General features: G+C 52.8%; 1 protein-coding gene across 3 annotated transcripts in view; it reads right to left on the bottom strand.

Annotated features, from left to right (window-relative positions):
* Positions 1-14,903, bottom strand: part of GTSE1 (G-2 and S-phase expressed 1) — a 22,087-nt gene that overhangs the window by 6,984 nt on the left and 200 nt on the right. For 2 of the 3 annotated variants that reach the window (XR_827024.1, XM_010859532.1), the window contains exons 2-7: positions 14,440-14,635; positions 9,866-9,923; positions 9,134-9,767; positions 5,970-6,140; positions 5,178-5,301; positions 3,025-3,399 (exon numbers count right to left, since the gene is read on the bottom strand). Coding sequence is in view for 2 of the 3 variants with exons in the window: in XM_010859532.1 (XP_010857834.1) it covers positions 3,025-3,399; positions 5,178-5,301; positions 5,970-6,140; positions 9,134-9,767; positions 9,866-9,923; positions 14,440-14,461 (1,384 nt within the window). In the remaining variant the exon portion in view is untranslated. The remainder of the gene's footprint in view (positions 1-3,024; positions 3,400-5,177; positions 5,302-5,969; positions 6,141-9,133; positions 9,768-9,865; positions 9,924-14,439; positions 14,636-14,903) is intronic. The other variant, XM_010859540.1, reaches the window with a different exon arrangement.

Below are 14,903 nucleotides of genomic sequence, written 5' to 3'. Positions count from 1 at the left end.
TCCCTGCCCCAAAACAGACAAGTTGAAAAAGCCCCCCCGCCTCTAACCTGCTTCCCGAGGGGCTCGCCTTCTGGCTCTACGTTACACATCCTGCGACTTCCCGCGGGCTCCCCACCCCAGCCCACACGCCTGCCCGGCCCCCAGGGTTTCTGTTTTGGCAGCGAGCGTCTAAGAACAGCACACAGCCCATTGCCCTGCAGCGCCCGCCCACCCCACCTCCAGGTCTGAGAACTGCTCCCGCCTTTTGCTGCTTTCTTATTGGGCGTCCTGTGATGAAACTTCCCTGCACACGGTTCATGCCACCTCCTAAAGGAGCTGTGCTGACCAGCAAGCTGAGGGAACCTGTCTGGTTAAACTGTCCTCCAACTTCCGTTATTCATGCCATTAAGCACAAGCTGGAATCAAGATTGCCAGGAGAAATATCAATAACCTCAGATATGCAGATGACACCACCCTTATGGCAGAAAGTGAAGAACTAAAGAGCCTCTTGATGAAAGTGAAAGAGGAGAGTGAAAAAGTTGGATTAAAACTCAACATTCAGAAAACTAAAACCATGGCATCTGGTCCCATCACTTCATGGAAAATAGATGGGGAAACAGTGGAAACAGTGGCTGACTTTATTTTTGGGGGCTTGAAAATCACTGCAGATGGTGACTACAGCCATGAAATTAAGACGCTTGCTTCTTGGAAGGAAATTTATGACCAACCTAGATAGCATATTCAAAAGCAGAGACATTACTTTGCCAACAAAGGTCCGTCTAGTTAAGGCTATGGTTTTTCCAGTGGTCATGTATGGATGTGAGAGTTGGACTGTGAAGAAAGCTGAGCGCCGAAGAATTGATTATTTTGAACTGTGGTGTTGGAGAAAACTCTTTGAGAGTCCCTTGGACTGCAAGGAGATCCAACCAGTCCATCCTAAAGGAGATCAGTTCATTGGAAAGACTGATGTTGAAGCTAAAACTCCAATTCTTTAGCCACCTGATGCAAAGAGCTGACTCATTTGAAAAGATCCTGATGCTGGGAAAGATTGAAGGCAGGAGGAGAAGGGGACGACAGAGGACGGGATGGTTGGATGGCATCACCGACTCAATGGACGTGAGTTTGAGTAGACTCAGGGAGTTGGTGATGGACAGGGAGGCCTGGCGTGCTGCAGTCCATGGGGTCGCGAAAAGTCGGACATGACTGAGTGACGAACTGAAACTTATGATCTGACAGTGTACTTATCTGACTGCATTTCTTATCTCTTACTAGAAAAATGTAAGTTCCATCAGTAGGAGCTATCTTACCATGATGTCCCTTGTACCTATTAGACTGCCGAGCAACGGACAACACTCAACAGCCGGCTCATTCCTTTTCAGGGTGGAGGGCGCAGGGCACGTGACAGCTCCCCGAGTAGGGATTAAACCCACACCACCTTCTGTGGAAACGCAGAGTCAACCACTGGACCAGGGAAGCCCCAGAGTGGCTCATTCTTACATGAGCAAGAACTCCAGTGAGGTTTTCCAGTGCCAACAGCCACCTGAATTGGTCAGCAAAGCTGACAACTTCGACGTCCTGAAGCCGCTAGACAGCACGTACTTGAGAGGGGAGGCCAGAACCACCCTGGGCTTTCATCAGTGCCGTGCAGCCTCCTGCGTGACCATGTTCCTCAGATGAACTCACCTTGACCAGACGCTGCACCTGCCAGGCACCATGTGGGCTTTCTGCCCAGTGGCCCCGGCAGGACGCTGCGGCAGATGGGGAGAGCCCAAAGGGGCTGGAATTGGGAGCGGCAGTGTACTAGACACGAGGGAGTTAGAGAAGAGAGGACTAGAGAGGGAAGGAGCTCCGGGAGCCCAAGAGGGACCCCGAGTCCTGGCTGTGCAGTGAGCAGCAGCGCCACGTGGGTCGAGAACAAGCGCCAGGAACGCTGCCTCGTCACAGGGCTGGGAGGCACGCCCAGCAACTGGCCGGAGGGGACACACGGCACAGGCAGGAGGGCTCGGAAGGGCCGCAGGTGTCAGGGCTGAGCTGTCCCGAGAGTAAAGGCCGAGACCCCCACCATCAAAGCTCTAAAGGAAGCCTTGAACGAATCAAGTTCTACTGAAACCTAACTGCCTGTCAAAGCAAGGTTCAACTCCTTCAAGTCCAGATATGCAGAAAATTTATGATGTCTAGCAGACAATAAAAAATCGTTAGACATGTGAAGAAGCAGGAAAATGTGACCATCACCAGGAAAAAAATTAGCCAATAGAAACAGGCCCCAAATGATACAGAGGATGGAATTAGAACACACCATTATAGATATGTTCAAGAATTCACAGGAAAACATAAGCACCACGAGGACAATAAAAGGGGAAACTGTAAGGTCAGAAATGAAAATCTAGCTGGATGGACTTAAGAGCAGATTAGACACACGGTGGAAAAAACAAACACGTGTGCATGGAGACAGGCCAGAGAAACGAGCCAGACAGAAGCAGAGGAAGGAGGGGGGCGGAGCGCGAGTGACCGAGGGGACAGGAGCACAGAGGAAGGAGGGGGACGGAGCGCGAGTGACCGAGGGGACAGGTGCACAGAGGAAGGAGGGGGACGGAGCTCGAGTGACCAAGGGGACAGCACGAGAAGGCCTCTGACACAGAGACTGGAGTCCCAGGGCCAGGGGGGCAAGGAAACATGTTTGAAGAAACAATGGCTACATTTTCCCCAGACCCAGTTAAAAATATCAACGCACAGAACAAAGGAGCTCAAGAACGCCCAAGCAGGATAAACACAAAGAAAGCCACACAAAAATACGTTAGTAACAAAAACCCTGAAAATAACAACAGAAAGTCTAAGAGTAGCCATCGAACAATGATATGTTTACAAAGAGGAGAGTAATTTAAGAAATTCACTAACTTATCCAAACCTACAAAAATTAAAAGACATATAAAATGCTTTATAAGAAATGAAAGCAAACACCATCACCAAAACTGATAATTATTTGAACTTTATAAATATAATTTGTTCACTATTTTAAAAACACGTTAAAGTTTATCTATGACTTACCAGTAGAAAATCTGGGAATTTTAAATTGATTCGTAGGGGTAGCCACAGCCTTTGTCTTGGAGTTTAGACAGGAATCGCGCCTCCTTGTACCCCTGGTCTTATCCCACTGAGAAGACTGTGACAAACCACAATGAGAGCTCGGCCCAGGGCCTCCCTGTTCCGGGGTCTGGGGCTGGGGGAGAGATGCTCTGGGGGGCCCCCTGGGCCGCTCCGCCGTCCACTCCGCAGCCTCTGGCCTCTGGCTTTGCCTGCAGGCCACGCCCCCGGGGCCCGCCTTCAAGGACGGCCGTGGCAGGGCGAGCCCCGCTCTGCCCGTCTGGCTGGAGCTTGACCGGGCACTGTCCGCAGAGATGCCTGGACGCTCACTGGGCTTAGCTGGAAGAGGAGACAGGAAATCTGGTTGTCACTCACCCCGATGCTGTGTTTAAATGATGAAGTTATTTAACATACACACACAAGATATGCTATCTTTAGCATATCTACCTCAGAATGTGGAAAAGAAAACAACTTATTTCTATCATGGTGATTTCCATATTAAAAAATACGACACAGGAACAATATTCTGCATGTCCACCAGACAACATCCTCAGACACAAGACGACCCGGGTTGCTTGTGGCTTAGCTGAGTATGATCCGAGGTGCTGATTCTAGACACGGTTGCCAAGATGCATCAGGATGCGTAAACTCACGCTCTCTTGTCCTCACTATGTCGACAGCAGAACTCTATCCCAGCTGAGCAGGTGAAGACGGACAGTCTGGTCAGATGCCCCACCTGGCCAATCAGGGGTGCGGGCAGGGAGACATGGAGAGCAGATGCTCCTTACTGGTCAGTTCCTTTCAGCCACAGGGAGGCTGGGTCCTGTCAGTCACCAGCACTATTTAAACGAGCTAGCTGAAAATACTCAGTTGCCAAAATAGCCAACACAGGCCAACCTGGGGAAAGGCTCTTAAAGAGAAACTTAGGAGGACTAAACCGCAGCCCATGTCACACAGAGTGCAGGCTCATGGTGCTCTTCCCGCCGCACTGACGGTCAGATCCCCATCAGATCTGACCCTGGGGATTTTGCCACGGAAAACTGAGGAACACACACCAGAAGGCCCCCCGCAGCCTGTCTCGACCTTTCCCAGAGGTAGGCTCAGAAATCATAGACAGAACTGGTGCTGATGCCTGAAGCAACACAGCCAGTATCACGGAGCCTAGTGTAACAAAACTTCGTTTCCCTGAACACGCACCGTGCCACACACGGGGCCAGGGCACCGTGTGGTCCTCAGGCCTGCAGGGACACTGCGAGGGCGGGGCCGCCCCCTAGTTTGTAAAGGTACAGACGCAGCTTCAGTTCTCCTAACCACCCAGGCGGTCGGGGCCCCAGATCGGACCAGCCTCGCTCCAGAGGAGAGACTTCTCACGTCTGTGTACAAAACGCAGGCCGTGCTGCCCGGCTTAGAGCCTACCCAGCAAATCTGTTTCAAAGAAGGTTTTAGTCCTTGAGGGCAGGAGGCCGCGTGCCTTCCCACAGCCTCCTAGGGTTTCTCCCCTTTACCAGCAGATGGCACCCTCGGCTTGGAAAGACAGCAAAGTCGCCTGAGTTGAAACAGGTTTGAGCAGATTTAAACAAACACCCAGGAGTTACGGCTCCTACGCCTACACTATCTGGAACAGCCCCACTTTAAAATCCTACATTTGATCACGTGGCTGAGGCTGGCCTCAGCGTCATGCCGGGTCCTTGGCACCAGCAGGGCGTGCCCACCTTGTGACAGCTTGTGCTCAGTCATGTCTGACTCAGCGACCTCAAGGACATAGCCCGCCAGGCTCCGCTGTCCATGGGATTTCCCAGGCAAGAATACTGGAGTGGGTTGCCATTTCCTTCTCCAGGGGATCTTCCCAATCGAGGGATCAAACCCAAGTCTCTTGCATCTCCTGCATTGGCAGGCGGGTTCTTTACCTACAGAGCCACCTGTGACAGCTTAACTCAGCAGAAACTAAGACCGCCTGCCTGACCGTGCCTCTCCTCGGAGGAGGGGAGGCACCTTGAGGATGGAGGCTTCAACAGTCTCCCTACCCCAGACCAGAGCCAGCCTTCCAGAACCTGCAGCCGAGCTGAGTGGTTCTGTGAAGAGTCTGGCAGGAACAAGGCGCTCAGGGCTGGCCTTACCTCCGCCAGTCGCAGGGGAAGCACGTGCCGTGGAGCTCAGGCCTGAGACAGAACCCGACGAGGACCTTCCTGCCAGGCCGCCAGCACACCCAGGTGGTTTTAGCATGGTTTTCTTCGGCCCGGACTAAAACAGAGACTGCATTACCTACCCAAGACTTATTTCTGCAAAAGTCGGGGTTTTCAACAGCTTACAAGTTATCATCTCGAATCAGAGAAAGGCTGAGCAGTGTTTCCTGGCATGGCCGCCAGGCTGCCTGTGTGAGGAGCGCCGGGAGCCTGCTGACCGCAGGCGTGGGGCCTGGACTCCAGCCTGAGGAGTCGAGAGCTGCAGGGCCCAGTGTGGGCAAGCTTAGCAAGTACCACCAGGGACGTGGCACTTTCACAAGCACACAGAGCTCAGCGCTGGAAAACAAACAGCAAAGACGAGGACGGTCGCCCCCACGCCTGGGAGGAGCTGTAGTTTTCAAAGCACCAACAGCCCATCTCCTCGGCGCACCAACCCCGTGAGGGAAGCAGGGGCATCTCTGCCATCAGACACCCCGATGTCAGCTCAGGGGGGGGCCGACGTTCCGCGGTGCTCACGGCTCCCCGGGGGCAGTGGCCAGGCCCTGCCACGTGCCAGTCCTGTGTGCCCTGCATTTCAGCACACCGCCCCTCCTAGATCCTATCTTCAACCTCCTAAACATTGATTTTGGTCCAGACGCATCCCACATCCCACATCCTCAAAGCTGCCTCTTACTCCCTGCACTCACAGGCCAAGCCCCACCCCTGCCCCAGCCCCGGCCAACCCACCTTGTTTGGAACAGGGAGCGACCGCTTGCCTGGGACCAAGTGGCTTCCACTGGCTGGCACGCTGGCGACGGCCCGGGTGGTGCTGAGCTTGTCCGGGGGCACGCTGCTGTGGGTGTCCTTTTCATTTTGGATTTTCATCCTGGGAGGACTAGCTGGTTTCTGTCTCACAGGCTGAAAAATTGTAAATCGAAATGTGAGAACTGTCTAGTCTTTCACAACGTAGAGACACATAAAGGCTTCAATTAGAGGGCATGCACCATCCATCTTCCCAACATGCAGTCCTCAATTCATCAACGGGAGAGAAAAGAACATAGCGGTTCACTTCCTCCGCCAAATTACCACAGAAAAAAATGATGACGGAGCCTGCTTCCTCATTAAAAACAGGGTAAAATAATACCAAGACAGACTATTAATAGGAGAGAACTCCTCTAGGCTAGTCCTCAATCAGGATTCTTATTTAAGGGTGATAATGAGGAAATGGGATCTGGTTACACAAATTTTAAAATGCCGTCCAGAAAGGAATCGTTCATTAAATGGTCATGCCCTCTACCAGAGGAGCTGCTCGGCTGCAATGAATCTTCATCTAGGACTGAAAGCCATTTTTCTTCAGCAAGCAGAGCCCAACAAAGAATACATTCCTCACTTTTAGGTACAAGGGCATTCGTGGAAGTAATTCATGCTTCCATAAATAACCCCCCATACTAAGAAGAGTTCAGAAGAAGCAAAAGCAGCTCATAAAGCAGTAACCTTCTTTCTCCTTTACATCATTTTTTACATTGAGATATGCTTCACCTAAGCTAAGGTCCAGCATTTTAAAGCGTGCACTTGAGTGGCTTTAGCATACGGTCACAGCGTCACTGGACAACATTTTTGTTGCCCCGAAAAGCAACTCCTGGCCGTCAGCACTCCTTGCACCTCCCAGCAGGGTGACCATGGACCCACTGTCTCCAGAGCAAGACACGACTCGCCTGCTACGGTCACTTCCTGTGAATGAGACCGTACAACATGGGACCTTCTGTGTCTGGCTTCTTCCTCTGACCGTGTTCCCAGGGTCACCCATGTTTACCAGCATTTCTTCACGGGCCAAAAGTATCCCACTGCATGGACCAGTCATCAGCTGGTGGGCATCTCGATTGTTCCTACTTTTTGGATATTATGAATGAAGCTGCTTTCAACACTGCTACACGGGTTTCTGTGTGGACATATGTTTTCAATTGTCTTGGGAATACGCTCAAGTAGAACATGTGGAATTGCTGGATCATGTGATAATTCTGAGTTTAACTTTTCCAGGAACTGCCCAACTGTTTTTCCACAGAGGCTGCACCACTGCACAGCCCTATGGGCAATGCACAGGGACGCAGTTTCTCCACGTCCTCATCAACACTTAGTTTTTTAATTCTCACTACAGCCATCCTGGGCTTTCCTCGTAGCTCAGATGGTAAATCATCTGCCTGCAATGCAGGAGACCTTGGTTTGATTCCTCGGTCAGGAAGATCCCCCGGAGAAGGAAATGGCAACCCACTCCAGTATTCTTGCTTGGAGAATCCCATGGACAGAGGAGCCTGGCGGGCCACAGTCCATGGGGTTGCAAAGAGTTGGACACGGCTGAGCGACACCACCACCACCACAGTCATCCTGGCAGGTGTCCTGAAAAGACACTTCTAGGCGGCGCCATCAAGAGGCCTAGCCTTGTCCACAGGCGATCCTCACAGGTGGCGGTGTGTAAGTGAGTCAGTTTCCATAGAAACAACATGGGAAGTGATGGGGGTCCCTGTGTGAGCTCAAACAGCTCCATGGTCCAGCTAACCCCTCATTGACCAAAACTCAGCTCTCTGGCAAGAGTGCTTCTTACGACCCAGAAAATTAAAGGATCCAGAATAGTCATGGGCTTCCCTGGTGGCTCAGACGGTAAAGAATCCGCCTGCAATGCAGGAGACCTGGGTCCGATCCCCTGGTTGGGAAGATCCCTTGGAGGAGGGCATGGCCACCCACTCTAGTATTCTTGCCTGGAGCATCCCCGTGGACAGAGGAGCCTGGCGATCTGCAGTCCATGGGGTTGCAAAGAGCTGGACACGACTGAGGACTAAGCAGAGAACAGGTGAAATTACACCACAACCCCGGCCCTGAGCCTATGTGTGACCACACAAATCCGGGCCCAAGTCCGGTGTTGCACCTGGACCCACGATGCTTTCATTCTGGAAAAGTCACTTCAGAAATTTACATCCAAATGATCTCCAGGAAGAGGCATTTGCAAGACTAAAGGACAGCTTCAGCCCTGGGGAAGCAGAGGCCACACGGCCCCTCGCAGGGTCTCCGTGCAGAACTGCGTCCAGCCTGGTTCAGTTCTGGGCTCTGCTGGCAAGCAGTTGTGGGCTCAGGAGCTGTGCAGGGATCTTCTTTGCCTGTGCTGGGTGTTTTGCACGGACCTAACCCTGCTGACAGCCCCGCGAAGCAACGCTCCTCTCTAACTAGCTGGGAGTGCTGAAGCTGGTGGCCAGGGCCGCGGAGCTGGGGACGGCGCAGGGCAGGCTCCCGGCTCTCCCTCGCCTCCCCTGTGCTACCGCCCTGCCCTGAGCTCAGAATCAGAGGAGACAAACCCAGGTGGCAGCCGCAGTCTGACCCCTACCCTGCTACCCACAGACCGCTAGGACTCCCAGCTTGGCTAACAGCACCCCAAAGACACACGTGTCCCCCACATCCCAGAGCAGCACCTCCACTCATGTCTGGGAGGAAGGCAATCTAAACACAGTCATGGTTCAGAGGGAGACTCGTGGCCATCCAGAAGGGGATTTGGCAAAGAAGCTGCTTGTTAACACACCTAAAATCCCTACTGGGAGCGGGGAGGGGGGCGGGTTGGTGAGGGGAAATGTCCAGTGCTGTAACAAAACGAAAGGGAAGACCTCAAACGGAATGGAGGAGGAGGTGTCCTTGAGTCACCACGATAGGGACCCAGCCCTGCCTGTGCCACCCCTGCCTGGCTCCCCACGCCACGGACACAGCTCCTTCTGAACTTCCCATGCCAGCATCTCTGAGCCCTCCCTCCAAGCAAGACATCCCCAGGCTTCCCCCACAGTGGTCTGTTCCGGGGCATAAACCCAGAGGGCTCGGAAGCAAGGCCGCGTCTGGTCCCCGAACAGAAGTGCTGGGGGCGCTGGAGGGGCTACCTTCTCCACGGCCGAGTGAAGGCTCTTTGCTCGAAGGGACGAGGTTCGGGGCGGCAGCAACTTGCTGGCGACCTTCTTCTGAGCCCCGGCCTGGTTCGGAGGCTGAGCAGCACTGGGCTCTGCTGGCAGAGAAGGGCACGAGGTGGGCGGCGGACCCGAGGTCTCGGGGCAGCCGGTCTGGGCAGGAGCGGCCAGCGGGGCTGCGCTGGAGGCGGGCTGAGTGCCCCGGAGCAGGGGTGCCCTCCAGAGGTCGTCCGACAGGCAGTATGTCTCCCGCTTAAGTGACTTGGGGCTTTTCTTCACTTCGTTTTCTCTATCGAAGAGGTTTATTTTGAGTTTAGGCTCCTGAATGAATCCTTCCCCTCCCTGGCTCCCAGGGTCTTCGGGCTGGGCAGCCTGGGCCGCCTGGGCCACCGTGGTTCTGCCGTTGCTTTGTATCTGGAAGGCCAGTAAGTGAGCTTCTTTATAAACTTCCACAAACTTTTCCCCCGTGAGCGGACTCCAGATGAAGTGTCTTTCAGAAGCTGGCAAAGGAGGTTCTTCGGGAATCTGATTATTTAATTCTAAGCTGGCAGCAATACATCTTTCTTTATGGCCAACAGGTCCAAAAAAGACTTCATCATCTTCATTGGCACTATTTTAAAAGAAAAGGATTATTAACACTGGCATCACGCAAAAGACTTGACTGAACGTGGTTACACCAAGGCAAGGGGAGAAAACTCATTTTTTTACCTTGAAGAAGACAACGAAAGGTCGAAGTCAAACTTTTCATCAGCCAACAGAAGAATGTCTGGGGAGGAAAAAGTCGGCCGTTACCTTAGGGGTGGGCTGATGACGAGCAAACATCACCAGCCTCCACCAGCGATCAAAACTCTTTTCAAATTTCACTTCTACAGTGTGACAGCAGTATTTTAATAATCACATTTTCTCAAGGGGCTCTAGATTATCTTAATTTTTCCTTTAAAAAAAAAAATAGCATCAGCCATTCTGTGTTCGCTAAGCTGCCATCAAAGCCCAAGTCCTTGTTTTTAAGTTCTTATATTTAAGACACGATCTAAAATGCATTCATCGAGTCATTCGATTAGCTTTGCAAGACTCAGTCAGTCATTTTCTGGTAAAGAACATTTTCAAAAGACCCCCTGCCTCAGCTCCCCAACTCCCCAGTTACAGACTACAGCTAGTCCTCTTTCAAAAGCAAATTCAGTGCCCCTCACAGGCACAGTAGGGGCCCCATGCACACCTGAGGACCATCGCCTCTCCCTGGACCCCATCCCAAATGGCCAGATAAAGCGCCGCTGACATCCTGCGTACACAGGGCCTTCGCCAGCCCTGACGGCCCATGAGCCTCTGGGAGAGCGCACCCCTTGGCTGGGGCCACCACTCTTTGCCCCAGCTCCACATCCCGCTCCATGCCCGCCTCCCTTAGGGCTTCCTGGGGCTCCCACGGCCCCGGCCCTGATGTCTGCCTCAGCATCACCATCCTGTAAGGACGTGTCTCTGGCCCTTGTGCGGCCCCACCCGGCCTGGACGCGCCTCCAAACAGTGAACGGCTAGTCCTCTCCCAAGCTCCACCTCAGGGTCTGGACACTTAGCAAATATTTCTCAAAAAGCAACGAACCGGGGATTCCCTGGTAGCCCAGTGGTTAAAAATCTGCCTTAACCAACACTAAGCAACACTGACCAACAGGTGAACAAAAGCAAAGAATGTGGAGGTTAAAACTGCCGCAACGGACAGATGCTATGATTACATACAAGAAGTATCAAGAAAATCAACTGAAAACTATTATAAATTGTGAAAGAATAAAAGCAAATGTCTGAAGACAAAATTATTACACGACAAATCAACAGCTTTCATATCTAAAAAGAAGAGAAGGTATAATGGAAGAGAAGACCTCATTTGCTATAACCAAAAAATGCAAAACACCTGTGAATTAACAAGAACTATGCAAGATGGATATAAAGAAAGTTCAGCATATCATAAAAGTAACATATCAAATAAAAGGGGAAAATGCATTATTCAATGAATGGTATTGAGATAAACTAGATAATCCTTTGAGAGGGAGAAATACACACATCTGAAGTTTGATCCATAGCTCATAGACCATACCAGGACAGATCCCAAAAAGGTCCAAGACTTAACTGGAAAAAACTAAACCCAAAAGGAACAAGAAACCACGGGGAAATCCCTGTATAGCCTGGAGTGCGGAGGTTTAACTCTGACACCAAGCTGGAAGCCATAAAACAACAGGTTGATAGTCCAACATATTAAAGATTTAACGTCTCTGCATGACAAAAACCACCGCGAGCAGAGTTGGCAGGAGCAACAGACAGGGAAGAGAACACGCGCGGTCCCATCGCGAGGGCTGCTGGCGAGCGCTCCCACAGACCGCAGGCGAGCGCTGGACACGCGGGAAGAGCAGGCAAAGGACACGAGCAGAGCGAGGCACAGGGGGCAAAAGGAGACGTTCTGAAACACATGACCGGAAGCTCAGTCGCACTCAAAAGCAAGAGCCATGAAAAACTCAGAGACGCCCAGGACTCCAGTTTTCATTTATAAGACTGTTAAAAATCTAAAAGTTTGATCTCTAAGCTACTACAGCTCTACGGAGGGCAGCCCGACAGTGCCTACCGAGAAAGAAGCGCAACACCCTGACGGGAGGCCCACTGCTGCCGAGCACCCCACCTGGTTTGCTGCAGCAGCACTTGCAACAGCAAGATACCAGCCACAAAGCCAAAGCTCCCGGGTGGCAGATAAGCGTACAGCACATCCCCACAGCGGAATGGAACACGACTTGGGCTCAGAGAAGAACAGTAACACTTCCTATATTGACACACAGAGCTCATGGAGATAAATGAGAGGCAAAACCCAAGATGGCACCCAGGGTTCTACATGCTATAGAAGAGGGGGCTGGACTGACAGGTACTGCCTCGCACGTGCACAAGTCAGGTCTGGACTGCCCAGGAGGCCGAGGAGATCAGTGGCCTCTGGAGGTGGTAACTGGACAGCGGAGGGGCATAAAGGAGGAGGAGATGGACTTCTCACTTTTTAATGTGTCTAAAACCTAGGAAGTCAATTTCATGGGTCACTACCAGAAAATTCCAAACGTCTGCTGTGGGAAAAGGAATTCTGGACCGGGAGTCAGGGGAAAAGCCTTCCACGCCAGGCTCCGCCGGTGGCTCAGGGTGACCTGGGCTAGCTGCCCCTCCATCCACTCTGCAGACGTGGGCTGCGTCCTCCGCTAGGCAGTCCTCAGGGGCGCACTGTCCAGCGGGCACACACCGTGGAAGGCGGCGTGGGGAGGGGCCGCCGGGAAGTGGGGCGCCTCTGAGGCCAGTGGCTGGAGGCGGTGGAGACACAGGTCAGGTCAGATCCTGGGTGGCGTCCAAGCCATGGCAAGCTTTTAGTTTATTCAGAGTGCAACGGGAGCTATCGAAGGGTTTTAAGCAGAAGAGTATTGTGCTCTAACTTCTGTTTTTAAAAGGCTACCCTGGTGGATGTGCTATAAAAGAAGCAGGCGGTATCTACTGAAATTTCAGCGTACACATCGGCTAAAGTGCATAATATACATGGTAGGTGGAGGCAAGTTAATATGGCTGAGACCAAGGTGGTGGCATCAGGGTGGAGCTGGAAAGAGGCAGACGGATTCAAAATATACCGTGGAAACGACAGTAATTGATGACTGAACAAATGCTTCACAACCTTCTCAGCTAGGTGAATGGACAGACACTTGACTTCTATTACAGAGACAATAGAGAAGGAAATGGCAACCCACTCCAGAATTCTTGCCTGGAGAATTCCATGGACAGAGGAGCCTGGTGGGATATAGTCCATGGGGTCACAAACAGTTGGACAGGACTGAGTGACTAACTTTCTTTCTGCTTTTCACAAAGACAAAGAACCAGCCAAGAATGGGGTGGGAGGTGGGACCCGCTGAGTAAGAGGTGGGAGACATTCACGTGAAGACGCCAGCCAGCCAGGTGGATGCACAAGCCCAGAGCTCAGAGGAGAGGCTGTGCCCAGACAAAACGTGGGCACCACCAGAAGGTGGAAGGATTTAAAAGACTGTCTGAGAACCTGTTGGAGGGGAGGGGGAGTTCAAAGAGACCCCAGACCAGGTCCTGGGCAACTCGGCTTCAGAAGGTAGGGCAGAATGAGAAGTCTGCAAACAGATGGAGATATACTGGCCAGAGTGGGCAGAAGGAAAAGCAAGAAGCCAAGCTAGCCAAGTTTCCTGTAGGAGAAAAGGTCAAAAGTCACTGAAAGGACAGAAAAAAACGACCGTAGATTTCACAACACGGATGTGCTCACTGGCGGACAAAGGCAGTCTGGGTGAAGTGAGAGGGCAGAGAAGGTTCGGAGGGGTTGAAGGTTGTGGAAAAGAACAGCAAAACAAGTGGAAAAGTTCTTGCTCTGAAGTCTGGCTCTGAATAAGGCACACAGCAGCGGAGAGGGCGTGGAGCACATGAGGGCAAGTCAGACAACGGGACCTATTTGTACATCATGAGCATGAAGAACAGACAAGAAAAGATATAAAGATACAAAGGATGGGTGACAGGCAGGAGAAGTCCTCAGGAAGCAGCAACAGGGATTCAGCTGCATGTGGAAGGGACTGGAAAAGGAGGGCGTTTTCGCCAGGGTGGAGGTCAGGCTGCAGCAGCAAACCCTGTTCTAGAATCGAGGAAGCAGCGCTGATGACTAGCAGTCTTGGGGCTGTTTCTGCAGAACGGGGGTGTTAAGGAGAAACTGGGGTACCCAGTCTCCCTGACTCGCACACGTGTCGTGAAGACAAAGGATATAAAGGATGTCCCCGCGCTTCAGCAGAAAAAGAGGGCAGGGCCCGTAACTCCTTTTGTAAGGCTGTGCTCTCACTTCCACACTCACAGCAGACAGGAACAGAACACGACAGCAAGGCTACAGGCCAGGTCGACTGGTCCGACGTGCTGGCAACGATCCTGGCAACGATCCTGGACAAGTCTCAGCAACCAGCCAAGAGGCAACATCAGTTCCACAGACCTGAGTGCCTATGGAGTATGTCAGGCCCTGGGGACAATGAAGTATATAGAACAGAAAGAATCCCTGCTCCGCGGGAAGTCACAACTTGGGGGGTAAAGAGAATGTAGAAAACCCGAAAAAGAAAGAAGTTAGAGCAATGAAAAAACTCGGGGAAGACAGAGAGTTTACCGGGGCGCAGAGAACGGGGTGAGTACTGAATAAACAAACGAGCAAGTTTTCTCAGGAGCATTAAATCGACCTGCGTGTTCCCTGAGACCCCCGGACCGACAGGGCTGCGGAGACAAGGACGTACCTTCCTTCTTGGGAGCCTCCATCTCCGCTTCCTGGGGGGGCCAGGCAGGCTGAAGGCACGTCGCTTCCTCCTTCCGCGGCCAGGGCTGTCAGAGGTCACAGCAAGGAGCAGGAGACAGAAGCGCGGCGGGTGTCGGAGCCCGGGTTCCCCCAGCCCCCCAGGGAAGCCCCCACCGTGCGGGCCGCTGCAGCACCGGCTAGGCAGAGAGGGCTGGTTAGGGCGAGGTCGCGAGGCCAGCAGAGGCCAACGAGTCAGGGAGAGACCGCGAGGCCGGCAGAGGCCACCACGACCGCAGCCCAAGACCCTCCGCCCGGGGCCCGCTCGCCTCTGGGCCGGCGCCACCCGAGGCAGGCCCGAACGGGGGCACTGGACCCGGACAACCAGACCTCCCCGGCTGGGCTTCAAGCCGGGGGTCTTCGGCTTGAAGACCTCCTTCAGCCTCGCCGGAGCGTGCAAGGGAGTCC

This window comes from Bison bison, unplaced genomic scaffold (genome assembly GCF_000754665.1).
Source record: "Bison bison bison isolate TAMUID 2011002044 unplaced genomic scaffold, Bison_UMD1.0 scf7180017856539, whole genome shotgun sequence".
NCBI lineage: Eukaryota > Metazoa > Chordata > Mammalia > Artiodactyla > Bovidae > Bison > Bison bison.
The sequence above is the reverse complement of the archived record's forward strand: the minus strand, read 5'-3'. Positions and strand labels throughout refer to the sequence as shown.